This window comes from Prosopis cineraria, unplaced genomic scaffold, assembly GCF_029017545.1.
Source record: "Prosopis cineraria cultivar Desert tree isolate PC_DT_omini unplaced genomic scaffold, ASM2901754v1 PC4, whole genome shotgun sequence".
Classification (NCBI taxonomy): Eukaryota; Viridiplantae; Streptophyta; class Magnoliopsida; order Fabales; family Fabaceae; genus Prosopis; species Prosopis cineraria.
In genome coordinates this window covers 9,549,493-9,565,641 of record NW_026555335.1, presented here as the reverse complement: position 1 = coordinate 9,565,641, position 16,149 = coordinate 9,549,493, and the positions used below count along the sequence as shown (strand labels likewise).

General features: G+C 32.5%; 2 protein-coding genes across 2 annotated transcripts; both read right to left on the bottom strand.

The window, feature by feature from the left end:
* Positions 1–2,038: 2,038 nt before the first annotated feature.
* On the bottom strand, positions 2,039–5,608 carry LOC129308673 (peroxidase A2-like). Its single transcript, XM_054949963.1, has 4 exons — positions 5,326–5,608; positions 3,087–3,278; positions 2,801–2,966; positions 2,039–2,714 (listed from the first exon to the last, which is right to left on the bottom strand). The coding sequence occupies exons 1-4, from the start codon at positions 5,545–5,547 to the stop codon at positions 2,227–2,229; spliced, it is 1,068 nt and encodes a 355-aa protein (XP_054805938.1). The 5' UTR covers positions 5,548–5,608; the 3' UTR covers positions 2,039–2,226.
* A 7,154-nt stretch (positions 5,609–12,762) lies between these two features.
* Positions 12,763–15,926, bottom strand: LOC129308674 (peroxidase A2-like). The gene is made up of 4 exons (XM_054949964.1): positions 15,632–15,926; positions 13,734–13,925; positions 13,491–13,656; positions 12,763–13,406 (listed from the first exon to the last, which is right to left on the bottom strand). The coding sequence occupies exons 1-4, from the start codon at positions 15,830–15,832 to the stop codon at positions 12,925–12,927; spliced, it is 1,041 nt and encodes a 346-aa protein (XP_054805939.1). The 5' UTR covers positions 15,833–15,926; the 3' UTR covers positions 12,763–12,924.
* Between the last annotated feature and the right edge of the window lie 223 nt (positions 15,927–16,149).

Sequence of the window (16,149 nt, the reverse complement as noted above, 5' to 3'; positions counted from 1 at the left end):
ATTGATGGCTTGGGCCAAGATTATGATCCTAGTTTCCACGTACAGTGACCCTGCCGTGTTAAATTAGCAAAATCTTTCATATGCTAATGAAAAGCCTTTGGACCTACGAAGGGGCGTATGTGCATAAACTCGATGGAGAGTCACCGTACCATTCTGATTGCAAGGACACGGATTATTTTTGACTTTTTATTTTTTATAGTTAAGATCTCAGAACATCATAATCATTTTATTTTATTTTTTAATGAAAGCCAGGGTCGCCCCACTTCCCATTTATCATGTTTCTTACTCTGACGGTTTGACGTTCTTCAACTGTCAGAGCCATTGCCTAATTTTAGGCCTGTTTTCATTTATTTTTATTAATTAAGTTAAATTGTGAAAATATCTTAAACATTTTTTTAAAGGATGTCTGGCATCTTTCAGAAAATTTTTGAAGCATTTTTATTCTAAAAATTTCAAAAACACAGCATTTTTACCTCAGTATCAAATATAAAAAATATTAACCATTAATAGAAGTTTAATCAAAATATTTTATGAATGTGCCCTCCTTTATTTCTACAATTTTCATTTTTTGTTTTTATTTATTGAAAGAAAAAAAGTTAAAAAAATTTACTGACAAGTGAAATCAAAGACTAAATAAATTAGGAATGAGGAAAAAAATATAAAAATATCCTTAGTTAAACTTTAATTTAATAATTAATGTTTTCAATTTTTAATGGTGAGGTGAAAATGCTCTATTTTTGAAACTTTTGAAGTAAAAATAATTCAAAAAAAGTTTAAAATATCAGGTACCTCTAAAAAAAATTTAGGATATTTTTTCCCTTTAACCTTTAATGATTTAATATTTTAAATAACTTGTTTGGATAATACTTAGTATAAATAAAGTGTCCAAATTCCATCCGATAAATTAATGAGTAAAAATAATTCACTTTCGGTTATGCAGAAAATTTTTGTATGCTCGAAACCTCGGATCGTATTTGCTCTCTACTCTCTTATTACTTGGATTTAAATATCTGAAATTGGGATTGGTGTGTTGGTAGGAAAAAAAAAAGGATTTAGCGAATTTTTGTAAAGTTTTCTTTTATTTATTTTTTATGATTCTGTTCATTTATTATTTTTTATAAAATAAATTTTTTTCCATCCATAAAAGCAAAAACTTCACATAAATTCATGGATTTCAATTTTGAGATTATTTAATTCCCTCTCACACTCCCAATAAAATTTTACATATTTGCTTTTTGAAGGAGTTTTTTTCAAAAGATCAATAAAGTAAAATTTGGGCCCCCAGATCACCTCTGACACCAACCAGATCATCAAGATGGCCCACCACCAGTGGCCCAATTCAAACAACTTCAAGCCCATTCGTGAAGCGCTCCAGCTCCCTCACAACCAGATCATCAAGACGGCCCACCACCAGTGGCCCAATTCAAACAACTTCAAGCCCATTCGTGAAGCGCTCCAGCTACCTCACTCCCCTCTGAGCCTCACCTTCCTAACATGATTTCCCCCCAATTTGCCAGCTTCGAAGCCTCGTTCTTTGAGAATTAACTTGGCATGCGTTCTTTCAAACTCTGTAAGCGAAAATATGATTTACTTTAAAGTCCTTTTAAGAAGGAAAATATATTACTTGTTAATGGTCCAGTTTCTATGCTCATCCCATGAGCTCATCCTTAAGTTAAAATGTGAATGATTCATATTTTAACTTTAGATAGTACAAATTTAATATATTATTATATATTATATTTATTAAAATAAATATTTATAAAAATTATAAAGTAATTTTAACAAATTTTTTATTTTTAACCTGATGTAAATTTAATTTAATGAATTTAATTTAATATTAAAATTTTTATAATAAATATATATATTAATTATTTAAACGTATCCTACACAATTCTAAACTGTACAAAATAAATATGAATAATCAATATGCATCAATTAAATGGTGCATATGCAAGGCAGAAGGCACATAATATAAGGCAGCAAAACACATGGTTCACAAGCATGACACTTATTTATGCCAAAACACGCTGATAACATATTAATTTGAGACGCATTCTTTTAATTCTGGAAGCGAAAATATGATTTACATAAAGTATTTTCAAGGAAAGAAATTATATTACTCGGCAATACATGACAAAGATATACAAAGCAGCAAAATACATGGTCCCAACTCACAAGCACGATGATTCGCTTGTTTATTTATGCCAAAACAAACAGAGAGATAGCTTAGATTGAACTAACAGAAGCGTCTTGAGATTCAGCGGAAGCAACACCGCCCATAATTAACCCTGAGGCTCCATTGACAGCATTACATTGGGTTCGGATTTCACCCTGGGTTCCGGTCAAAGGGTTGATATTACCCATCTTGATCATGGACGCTGCAAAAGCTTCAAAGAAAGCTGTCTGGTTCGCGCTGAAATTGTTGACGATGGCGATGGTATCAGCACCAGAAGTGGAAAACAGGACCTGGTCGCTGTTAAGGAGGCCATTGCCTTGCTGAAGGTTGGTGTAATAGTTACTGTCAAAGACATCGGGTGTGGTCAGGTCCAGATTTGTGAGGTTACTGTTCGTCCCTACTCCGCTCTGTGGGCATATCTGACGCAATGTCGCCAAGTAGGTTGTGTTAAGTCTCGAGTCCGGGTTGCCGTCGCCGCTAAAATTGTAAAGCCGGTTATCAAAGAACCTGCACTGAGATCTTCCAAACGTGTGAGCACCTGAAAGATATCGATGTTAGAAGGAGATAACTGATGAGCGAGAAAGGTCATGGGGAGTTAACATTTATGAAGTGATATAGCAGTACCAGAGAGGGCAACAAGATCAGTAATGTTGAGGCCTTGAGCAGAGAAGTTTAGCTTCAGGGAGTCCAAGCTGAAGAAAGGCGAAGGAAGGTTAGCATTAGCGAGGCTTAGGTTTGCTGTGAGGCTATCTCTTCTTCCCAACTGAACTGTCCATGACTGCCCTCCTGCCTGTTCAAATTAATTTACCAATATCGGACCGAAGAATTCATGGCTTGAAGCTAAGCTGCTAACTGTAACTTTTAAAAATTATATATAAATTAATGGAATTCAGTTAAAGAAGAGATATACTATGACGACAGAAACTTGAGCAGCAATGGCAAGGATGTCAGCGCAAGAAACAGTGTTGGGGCAAGCGGATTCAAGGGCGGACTTGATGTTATTGACAACGTCCAGTCCTCTGATAGAGTTGTTATTGCCAAAAGCTTGCTGTTCGCTGACAATGGTGGCACTGTCGTTCAGCAGGAGCGAAGCATCACATCCCTGTCAGTCAAGTGACGAATAAATGCATTCTTGTCAATAATGTTGATATTCGTCAGCAACTTCCTGGATCTGTCCTCATGTCTCCAACATTAACAAAACATATTACGAAACTACTAATGGCTTTTCCTTTTTACCTGTCCTTTTATTCCATACTCTGCAGTCTTAAAAGTGAAGCCTGTACCTACCACTAGTTAGATTGGGTGACACTGATTAATTAATGCCCTTTAAGTAAATTATTCATCCGGGCCAATCGGCCAATTTAAACAACGCCTTCCAGAACAACTTACTTTTTAGCTTTTTATTTGAATCACTTGACTTAATTTGGATCCGAATTATTCCAAAATATTAAATATTTTTTATAAAAAGGCAAAGTATAATTTTTAATACTTTTCTAGTCTATTTAAAAGTTGCTTCTTGTATTTTAATTTCATCACGAGAAATGTGGAAAGTTTTAAATTTTATTAATTTTGTCTATTTTGGCAAATCTTTAACTCTACTCATATTAAATATACTTATTTAATAATTAATAATTTTTTAACATTTAATAAAAATAAAAGGATAAATATAAACACAATAATAATTGAAATATTATGTGAACAAGACCAAAATAAATATTCCATTCATTAAAAAATGTAAGTATTTTTTGAGGAAAAAATATAAAATATTTTTAATCTTTTAAGGTGTAATCATTTTTTAAAGTGCCCTTTATATTTATTATAAGGTATTTAATATAAGGTATTTAATAGAGATAAATATAAAAATATATAGTTAACTTAAAAATAAATAATTATTTTATTAAAAAATAAAATTTAATTAAAAATATTTTATATTTCAAAACGGAGTGAGTAAGTATGCTCCAGGCCTTTGCTGCTAAAACTGCTAAAATTTTCTCCACACGCCAATGCCACTTTCTTTTTCCACAAGATCCAAGGGTACGAAACTACGAATGTGTCCGGTGCAATTAAAGGAAAAATTATACTTCGGCTAAAATTTCGAGAGTGTGAAGGGCTGAAGTGAATAATCTTTTATTTAGTTTGTGAAAAAAAAATAGGGATAAAAGAGAGAACTGAGTGGCCAACACAGATAATATAATTTAAGAGTTTTGTAATACAAACTGAGTGAATCAATAGTCTACACGACTTGTGAGAAAGTGCAACTTGCTATAAATTTTATATCTATATCTAGTATAAATATATCAATTAAAAATTAATTATATCGCGTGTAATTTTGCCACGCGTAAAATTTTATGTTTATAATTAATGATAATCTAATAAAGTACAGCAGATATAACTAACCGCACCAAATATATAAAATAAACTATAGTTACATCCCGTATGTTTGTTTGCTATTATCTGCTTGATTCTAGAAGCTAGTCAGCGAATATTTTTAACTAAATTTTATTTTTTAATAAAATAATTATATATTTTTAAATTAACTTTATTTTTTTATATTTATTTTTATCAAATACTATATAATAAATATAAAGTTATTGTAGCATTTTTAAAAAATAATGATTACATGAAAAACTAAAAATAACTTTTATTTTTTAATATCTAACTTCTTAAAAAATATCTTATATTTATTTTCAAAGAGAGGGAGTAGAAGTTTAACAGCTTATATAAGATTTAGCTCACGAACGATATTTCGATTTTAAGCTGTTCTAGTAATTCTGGAACATACATACATACATACATACATAGCTTTGTGCATCCTCTTTCCCTCCCGTACTCCTCCCCAGCAGAACTTCGCAAGAAGTTCATAATAATTAAGACTACTTGTAAAACCAAAAGCTGAGTTGAACAAAACAAGAGCGTGTGTAAGATTAGTTTACTTAGAAAGTAGACCTATTTTGTGGAACTTGAAGGAGAGAATACAGACATAGAGTCCGTAGGTACATGTTTCAACTCACCTCACATGCCTGTGTTTCACTCACTCAAAAACCAGAACCCAGAAATTTGAAACTGAGATAAAATAATTGGAGTGACATGAACATACAATAGAGAATGAGGGAAAGAACATGTATATATAGGAGAAATGAAGGACGTACTTGAACAAAGCAGTCATGGAAGTGAAGCCTGATGAGACTTGCTCCGATGCGGGGATCGCTCTGCGAAGCATTCTGGATAACCCCAGACACGATGTCCGTGACGTTGGGGCATGTTTGGTTGTAGAATGTTGGACTCAGCTGCGCATAAGTCACAGATATTGCTGCCAGAACCACAAATATGAAACTCCAAACAGCTCCCATTCTCACACCCACAAAACCCATTCTTATCTTGCTTGTCTCCCCGTGTATGAATGTCCCAGGGCTGTCTTCTGATCCTCACCAGTGGGTCTCCATTTATAGGCTGACAAACTGGGGTTACAGTGCCAAATGATGGTGAATAATAAATTAAGTCGTTCTCATTTGTTAATGTACGTACAGAAAATAAATAATTTAATAATTAAAGCCTGAATTAGTGTGCGGTCCCAAACGAAAAAGCCCTGCTTTTAATTTTCGCCAAATGAAAAAGATAAGTGCATTGCAAGTTGTTGATTGATTGAGACAACGGGGCTCGAGAATTCTTTGCAAGTGACTTTTCCTTTGCCAAGGGTATGCTGGATAATAGCTATACAGTGACCGTCTTGGATTTTAAGTAATTAACGTATGATGTATTGCTGATTCCACTTCAGTGTGGTGAGATAATACGGCAACTAAAGTGGAAGACCGACATGTTTTGTATAACATGGGCGTGGTCGAAGAGACAAATTGAGAGTAAATTAAAAAGTTTTGAGGCGTCCCTAAAAGTAATTCATGCCTAGAGCTGGCAACGATATGCTGTAATTATCTAATCTTGCTTTAGAATGAGCGACCCTACGCTGGAAGTAGTTTCTTTACTCATCTCAAAAATAAACACCGTGTACTCATCTTTAATATGAGATTTGGACTATTTAAATTTTTATTTGAATGGTTCAAATTTTAAATAATATTATGTAATTTTATATTATATTTATTAAAATAAAAAATTATAAAAAATATTGATTTAATTTAAAAGGTTTAGTTTAATATTAAAATTTTTATGAATGATGTATATTGATTATCCAGGTATATTTTGCACAGTTCAGATAAAATTATAAATTATCTGGACCATATTAAAATTATTTTATAAATTTTTATTTTAATAAATATACTATAAAATTATTTTTAAAATTTAAACCATTGAAATTAAAATTTAAATGGTGCAAATTTTATTTTAAAGATGAGCACATGGGATGGGATGAGCGTGAAAACTGAATCCCTGCTCTCACGTTCTCACCACACTAAAGTTGAATTGGTGAATACATCATGCATTCATTACTTAAATTCCAAGACGGTGGCTATTATTCAGCACACCAAGAAGGAAAAGTGACGTGCATGCATTATTCCCAGAAAATTCTAAAGTCTCATTGCATCAATCAACTATTAGAAAATGATGACTTGGCACTGTAACCCCACTTTAATTTGTCATCCCATAAATAAAGGCCGTTTATAATAATTAAGGATCAGAAAACACAGCCTAGGCCCTAGGGATATCCATACATGGAGAGATAAGAGAAGGAGGGAGTCGGCTTCGCCCCTCCCACTCTTCATTCCTCCGCAGCTATTCCTATTTACGGAAGAACTTTTGAATGGTTTGAATTTAATATTTTTATTTTTATTTTTATTTTATATTTATTAAAATAAGATATTTATGAAAGTTATAAAAAAAATTAATCAATCTGCTTAATAATCTGAATAGTTTACATTTGTATTGAAAAAAAAAATTAATAAATTTATTTATTATCAACATAGATAATACAAATTTACTTTCAACAGTTTAATTAAACATTAAAAATTTTATATTTTTTATAAATTGATCATTCATATGTATTATGAATAGTGCAGATTTAATTATTAAATTTTTTATAAGTTTTTATTTTTCTAATACAAATGTAACCTACCCAGGTTGGTAATTAGATTTAATAAAATTTTTTATAACTTACATAAATATTTTATTTTAATAAATATAAAATAAAAATAAAAATTAAAACATTAAATCCGAACCATCCAAATTAGTTTGGAGGTCCAGATCTCCTTCCAGGAGCTGCAGAGGAGCGAAGGTTAGAGGAGCAAAGCCACTCCGAGAAGAAGGGGTTTTTTTGAAAATGACCATGGTTTTTCATTAAAATTTCTATAATTTGGGGTTTGAAATTGTAATTTCCATCTTCTTGATCCTGTTTTAATTAGTTTTCCCAGGTAACGTGAAAACGACGACATGAGATTGTGGTGAGAACGAGAGCGCGCGTGCCGTCTTGAAGAGTCAAATAGATTTGGGTTGGAGTGAGGGCCCACAATCAGAGCCATTCCTCACAAGCATCGAACTAATATTAATTAATATCGAATTTTATCACCTGGGATTTAACCATAATGAGGCTAAATCAGAAGTAACCATGCCAACATGATTTTTTGCATGCATGATGCATCATCCTTATACAAGCATCGAACTAATATTTTCTGCATCTTTTCAATTTTTTTTAATACCCATACCATTTCACCAATTTTATTTGATGTCCCTCGGAAGAATTAGTTTGGTCCCCAAAAAAAAAAAAAAAGGGAACAAGATGAACTATTAGCTTAATTGCTCAAGTTTAAAACAAATTTATGAGACTCAGGCCCTCAATTTTACTTAAGGGAAAAAAAAAAACAACGTTTTCCTTGTTCAATTACTATTAGTCTTTATATATGTTACCACCCAAAATTAGGTTTTTTTGGGTTGGCAAAAAAGTTTTAATTTAAAGTCATGTTATAACATATGAATGTCAAACTTGTTATTTATGACTTGAATTATTTTGATATAGATATGTTTAATTTAAAGTATTGTATTGTATTGTAATTACAACATCCTTTCCCGTCCTATTACACTGCATACTTCCTCTTCTCTTTGGGCACGAAGGACTTCGACCCAGAATTTCGTGAAAACCTACAACTACAAGCAAAGTTTCCCTTAGAAATTTCCTCTTCAATCAACCATAAGTCATTTCCCTATAAATATAGAAAATTATAACGCTATGAACTCTTTTAAAAAGTGTAAATAATTATTATATGAATTGTAATATATAAATAATATAAATTCACATGGTGATGGCAGGGTTAATTAAGTATACGGGTGGTTTTCAATTTACACCCAATAAAAATTTATTTAAAGGATTCAATGATTTATTAAATTTGATAAAAGTATATTTTCTATGTGATTTGAATATACTTTTAAAGTTATCTAAACAAATCCTAAAGCTCTTTTCTCATCCAAGACTTATCTACCTTCCAGTATTCTAACTTTTAATTTTATTTTAAAATATCTCTATTGTTTATTTTAAATTAATTTTTAAATAAATATTTTTAATGTTTTTATTTATTAAAAATAATAATTTATAAAAATTGTAGTAAATTTAATATTAAATCTTAGTTTGGCCATAAAAATCACATCTGAAAAAGTTGATATTAAATTCATATTATATGTTAAAAGTCCTAAGCATCGACTTGTTTATTCTTTTGGCAATTCTATTTCACCCTCTATCCTCAATCAACTCAACCACCCTCGACCCATGTCCAGCGAATTATCAACATCTTCACTTTTTGACTTTTTTGCCATAAGAATATTTTTTCATTAATGCGCTGCACTGGGTAGAAATTCAACGTATTCTGAATGAAACTCCTTTCAAGTTTCAACATACAATAAATATTGCAACGGAAGCTTCAAAATACGCGTACGTGTGATTAATCAAAGGTGCTTAGCATAGTGCTTCCTCCGTCCTGAATTAGGGAACCTTTTTTAAAGAATTTTCATCATAAAATATAAAAAAATTTAAATAAAATAAAGTTTTATTAAATATATTAATTTTAATATTATTATTTTTTATAATTAATTTTTATTCCTTCTCTTTTTAATATAATAAATAATAAATATTTTTAAAATTTTATATTTTTATTTTAAAAAGATAAAATTATTAAATATATTTAATAAGATTTATTAATATGTAAAATTTTATTTAAAAATATTTTATAATTTCAAACGCACTATGATTTTGCCCGGAGTTTATGCATTAAATATTACTGCATGCGCCTCTAATTAATTAAGTCTAAAAATTTCCAATCAGACATGAAGCAAGTGTAAAACACTGGACTCAGCTGACCAAGCGTGTCGTCACTGATTATCCTGCAAGCCACTGTGACCTTACCATGGCTTCTGGCCTTCTGCTCAGGCCCTGTATCTGTGTCTTCTTTTCGTATTGCTTGTTCATGACATGGTCTTATTCGTTGATATTAAAAGCATTACCATTAGTTCGGTCTGCATTTAATTTCCCGGGCCATTAGTTTATCAATATTTAATTATTAGTCCTACCAAATACCAGTGTTTTTCTTCTTCTACCTTTGAATATGATAAAACCAATTAGATGTCTTGTCCTTATTGGAGCATCTTGTCTGAGTCATCTTCTCTCTCTCGCTCGCTCCCACCAAAGGCTTATCCTTATCGGAGCATCTCTCTCTTTTTTTAAATATACAAGGGCTGGATCCAAGTCATGAGGCAGAAGGAGGGTTGGGGGGAATCAAACTAGATCGGATTAGAATTCAGAAAACTCGTGCATCTGAGAGATGGATCATGTAAAATCGTCATATAGAACATCTCAAGATTAACATGGTCAATGAATTATTAGTCAGCGCAATTTTTAATTTCTTTGACGAACATATGATTAAAAAGTGACTGCTGCCCAATCCTGTATTGATAAATCTCTCTCTCTCTTGTTTTTTTTTTTTTTTGTGATGAAACTATAAAGAGCGTGACTCAAAGAGAACTACTGACTAATTAATTCTAAATGAGGCCATCAAACTAGCGGTCTCAGCTGGAATACAGTGTTGTGTAAAGAAAGACTTCGAAAACAAAAAACGCTCTCTACTGAATACGAGTTCGGCAATGATAAATTACGTTCTAATTCAGTTTGAATAGTTTTAAAAATTGAGATAAACGAGTCCTTCAACAATGTTAGATATATGTAATAAAATATGTACATTTTTAATTATTATTGATACGAATTCACGAATTCATCCGTGCTGAAATATATCTCCATACATACGTGTGTCTTTTATGAAGTTCAATTTTATATGGTTTAAATATTTTTAAAACAAGTCAAAGTCTACTTACACTTGCCATCTTGACACTCTATATTGTAATTATACTTTGCACTATATGTCTATACAAATGATAATTAATATTGAAAAAATATAAATTATTGCTCCATTTTTAAAAATTATTTCTAAATATACGTATAAAAGGTTTCTAAGAGATGACTTATGAAAAGGTTATGTTTATAAGGGAGCAGGCGATTGAATTTATTATTTCCGATGTATCTAAAAAAAAATTGAATTTAACGATGAGTAAATGAGTTGAAAGTTGCTGCGTGGTTATTGTGCCGAGAACAAAAGGAAAATTCTCCAAAAGCACTGCATAAAGATATGAACACAGATATGCTTTATTGTTTACTTGCACAAGAAATTTCATTTTCTTTTTCATATACAAATTATTGTAATTCAGTAGTTCGTTGAATGTGAGAAATATAATTAGATTGTGTATTAAGATCACAAGACCTGAGCTTTTGACTCCCACACGGCTGATGTTGGGCCTTCATTTGTCAATGCAGATCACGTTGGAAATATTGAGGAATCACAATTCGGTCCAAAAATTGATAACTATCGTTGATCGTGACTTGTTTTTTTTTTCTTTTTCATAAATGCATTGTACACCATTATGTCTGAAAAGGGTTCATGCGACCAAGTTTTGTTCGTATCACATCATTACCTTGGGACATTGTACATTAATTACATTTTATGCACCTTTTGTTTTATTTTTTTTCGGATTACTATAGTCCACATAAAACCAGTGCAAAAGAAAACAAATTAGGCCACATTATGTAGGTAGTACGTAATTCTCAACACTAAAGTGGTGGGTCTTTCAAAATCTTGATATCTGAACTTCAAGAAAAGCGTATTGAGTGAATTTCAGTCTAGACAATCATTAACCAGCTCATCGATTCACTTTCCCTTTTTGCCATTTGCTTATCTTGACAGCATTTTCTGTCATTTTTCGAAAATATTCTACTATAATTTTTGTCAAGTTCATTTTAAAATTTGAACCTCCATTTTCAAAGCCATGCTAAAATTTCAAATTGACAAAAAGGAGATTCAAACTTGGCGAGTATTGGTGTATATAATTCCACTGCTATTACATCAGCCTCTTGTGTTAAAATCTACTTCGCAACGGCAACAAATTTGAGAAATTTTCATTCACAGCTGGGACCTCGATCGTTTTCGGCAACCTGAACCTAACTATAGATCAGTAGTCCTCGATCAAATGCAATAACTTTCAAACTCTTTTCGTATGGTGCTGTTACATTACAACATCCAATTTCCTGTCAAAAAGCAAATTAAATTATCAGCATCATCTCCCACCTTATATAGCTTGTAAAAGATTAAAAACACACATACAGGTACACATGTCTCATCAGAAATACGGACTTTATTATGATATTATTATCAGCAGCATACTAATAAAATTATGAGAGAATGATAAATAAAGATCTTATAAGAATATTAATATTAAATTAAAAATTTTTAACACTGATATTCCCAAATTTTATTACCCCTTCTGCTATGTTTCAATATTAAATTTTTAATTTAGTATTAATGTTTTTATAAGCTCCTTCCTTGTCATTTTCCCTTATTATGACCACTTGTACCAAAGGACGTACAGCTACATGACCCACACAAGCGTATGAAGACGTGTGTGTGTGTGTGTGTGTGTGTGTGTGTGTGTGTGTGTGTGTGTGTGTGTGTGTGTATTATAAACGGACCCACGATCATGTTATTCAGATTGATCTAACAAGAGCACCATCACATTCGTCTTTGTGAGAGTGACAGCACTAAATCGAGAGGAATCTGTTATATACTTATATGCTTAATTAATTTATTGTTCACTTGCACATAAGATTTCATTTTCTTTTTTTAATACATTTTTTAAATCTAGTAATTCAACTGAATCAGAGAAATGTAAGATAATGTTGATTGAGATCACAATATATATATATATATATATCTGAGCTTTAGGCTCGCACGTTTTTGTTAGGCCTTGATTTGATGATACATAATACGGAAGAAAATATTGAGGAAGCACATGCCATGTGGTCCAAGATAGGAAGTCCACGTACGTCCACTATTGCTGATTGTGACTTGGTTTTCATCAATGCATTGTACCCAATCATGTCTGCGAAGGGTTCATGCGACCTTTGTTCATCTCATATTCGTTACCTTTGTGATTGACTCCAAGCATCACCTCTCCCCCTCATTTTCTGCAGAGCTTCACCTTCCTCTGACATTATTTTTTTCCCCTCGAGAATTAATTTGAGATGTATTCTTTTAATTCTGGAAGCTAAAACATGATTTACATAAAGTCTTTTCAAGGAAGAAAATATATTGCTCGCTGATACATGACACACACACACACACACGCAGCAGCAGCAGCAGAATATATACATGGTCACAAGTCACTAGCACGATGTTTCGCTTGTTTATTTATGCCAAAACAAACAGAGAGATAGCTTAGATTGAACTAACAGAAGCGTCTTGAGATTTAGCGGAAGCAACACCGCCCATAATTAACCCTGAGGCTCCATTGACAGCATTACATTGGGTTCGGATTTCACCCTGGGTGCCGGTCAAAGGGTTGATATTACCCATCTTGATCATGGACGCTGCAAAGGCTTCAAAGAAAGCTGTCTGGTTGGAGCTGAAATTGTTGACGATGGCGATGGTATCAGCACCAGAAGTGGAGAACAGGACCTGGTCACTGAAGAGCAAGCCGTTCTGGAGCTGCAAGTTGGAGTAATAGTTCTTGTCAAAGGTATCAGCCGTGGTCAGGTCGAGATTCGTGAGGTTAGTCCCTCCTGCGTTCTGTGGGCATATCTGTCGCAACGTGGCTAAGTATGTGGTGTTCAGCGTCGAGTCTGGGTTGCCGTCGCCGCTAAAATTGTAAAGCCGGTTAACAAAGGTACTGCACTGAGCTCTTCCAAATGTGTGAGCACCTGAAAATAAATGAGATATCTGAATTAGAAGGAACTGACGAGAAAGGTTGGAAGAGCAATTAATGAAGTGATAGTACGTAGTACCAGAGAGTGCAACAAGATCAGTGGCATTGAGGCCTTGAACAGAGAAGCGATCCTTGAGAGTTTCCAATGTTGAATTGGGGCCTGGAAGGTTAAGATTAGCTAGGGTCAAGTTTGCTGTCAGGCTATCCCTTCTTCCCAATTGAACTGTCCATGAGGGTCCTCCAGCCTGATTCACATTATTGCTCTCATCAAATTATAATTCACATGGCATGAAGAAGAGAGATATGTATCCGTGTAATATACCAGGACAACAGAAGATTGAGCAGCAATGGCAAGGATGTCAGCGCAAGAAACGGTATTGGGGCAAGAGGATTCAAGAGCGGACTTGATATTATTGACAACGTCCAGTCCTCTGATGGAGTTATTATTGCCAAGAGCTTGCTGTTCGCTTACTATGGTGGCACTATCGTTCAGCAAAAGCGAAGCATCACATCCCTGTCATCAGTCACGTCACAAATAAATGCATTCATGTCAATGTCGTCATTCATCAACTTCCTGAGTCCCCTCTCTAGTCTCAAAACATGTTACGAAAGTAATAGCTTATTCTTTTATCAGTCTCTCCCTTTATTCCGTACTCTATAAAGTGAATTGTTTATTCGATTTGAACAAAAACATCCAGAAGAACTTACTCCCTCCGTTTCTCTATATATATATATATATATATAAAATTATATCACACATAATTTAAAAAAATTAATTAATCATAATAATTATACCTGAAAATAAATAAATAAATTAAAATATTATATATTAATCAATATAATTATGTATTAATTATTTTTTATTAATGTAAATTATAAAGAATGATTTAACAATGTATAATAAATATTTATTAAAATGTGTAATTTTATTTATATAAAAAATAAGTAAAAATTGGTAATTTTTCATATAAACAAAAATGAAGAGAGTACTTTTTATAAGAATCACTTGATTTAATTTGGGTTCAAATTATTTAAAAATATTAAATATTTTTTTAAAAAAAGGCATGGTCCAACTTTCAATATGCTCCTAGCTTCTAAGCTTTCTCCACACGCCAATACCACTTTTTCCTTTTCCACAAGCTAAGGGTGCGAATGTTTCCGACTTTCCGGTGCTGTTAAAGGAAAAATTACACACTGGCGCATCTGAAACTAAAAATATTTATATTAAAATAATTTAAATTTTAAAATAAACTTTTAATGATCTTGACTAAAATTATGTGATGAGTATTGGTTTTCTAGTTTGTAATAAAATTAAGTGACCAACACAAATGATTTAGAGTTTGTAATATTTTTTTGATCAAAGAGTTTTGTAATACAAACTAAGTGAATCAATAGTTTATGATTTTTAACTGTAATTTCCATTACAATTACTGCAGAATTAAATTAATTTCAATCAACTTATAATTAATAATCTAATAAAGGGGATGTAACAAAAATAATATTTCTTACTTGATAAGTAATAAATTAATGTGTGTCTATATATGTGCGTAGGTTTGTGATTTATGAAAGTTTCTTAAAAGCAAATATAACTAACCACACCAAATATGTAAAATAGACTATAATTATATCCCATGTGTTTGTTTGTTATTGTCTATTATCGTAGCTAATCAGCCAAGACTTGCTTGTCAAACTAATTAAATGGTGTATATAATCAAACGGAGAAACTTGAAAGTTAGGTTCCAATTTAAAAAGTTTGATATTTTTGGTCGCCAATTATGAAAGTTTAACAGATTATAATTATAAGATGTAGCTTACGAACGATATTTTGATTTTGGCTTTGAAGATCAAGTTTTTCTACTTCAAGCATGCATATATAGTTTTGTTTCCTATATCCTCTTTTCCCTCCCCAGAGCTTCATAAGAAGTTCATAATAATTAAGACTTGTAAAATCAGATGCTGAGTTAAACAAAGCAAGAGGGTTAAGATTAATTTACTTTAGAGGGGATAAGCCCCATAACAGACAGAGAGTCCGTACTTGTTTCAGCTCACGTGCCTCTCTCACTTTGAAACCCAGAATTTCATTCATTCAAAAGTGAGAGCCCGGAAATTTGACAGAGATAAGATAATTGGAGTGACATGATAACATACAATAATATAGAGTGAATAAACAGTAAGCAAAGAAAAGAACATGCATATAGTAGAGATGAAGTAAGCACATACTTGAACAAAGCAGTCATGGAAGTGAAGCCTGATGAGACTGGCTCCGATACGAGGATCGCTTTGCGAAGCATTCTGGATAACCCCAGACACGATGTCGGTGACGTTAGGGCATGTTTCGTCGTAGAATGTTGGGCTGAGCTGTGCATGAGTCACCGATATTGCTGCCAGAACCACAAATATGGTACCCCAAACAGCTCCCATTCTCACACCCACAGAACCCAATCCTCTCTTGTCTCTCCGTCTATGAATATATCCCAAGGCTGTGTTTCCTGATCCTTATTCTGGACCTTTTGTAGACTGGCAAAATGGAGTTACAGTGCCAAATCATGGTTTACGAGAAATTAAATCGTTCTCATTTGCCTGAATTAATTAGTGTACTGTGGTCCCAAACGAAAAGTCCTGTGATAATTGTTGCCAGAATGAAAAAGAAAAGTCAATTGTAAATAGTTGATTGAGACAATGATGAGACTGGAATTCTTTGCCAATGCATGTGACTTTTCCTTTTCCTTTTCCTTTTA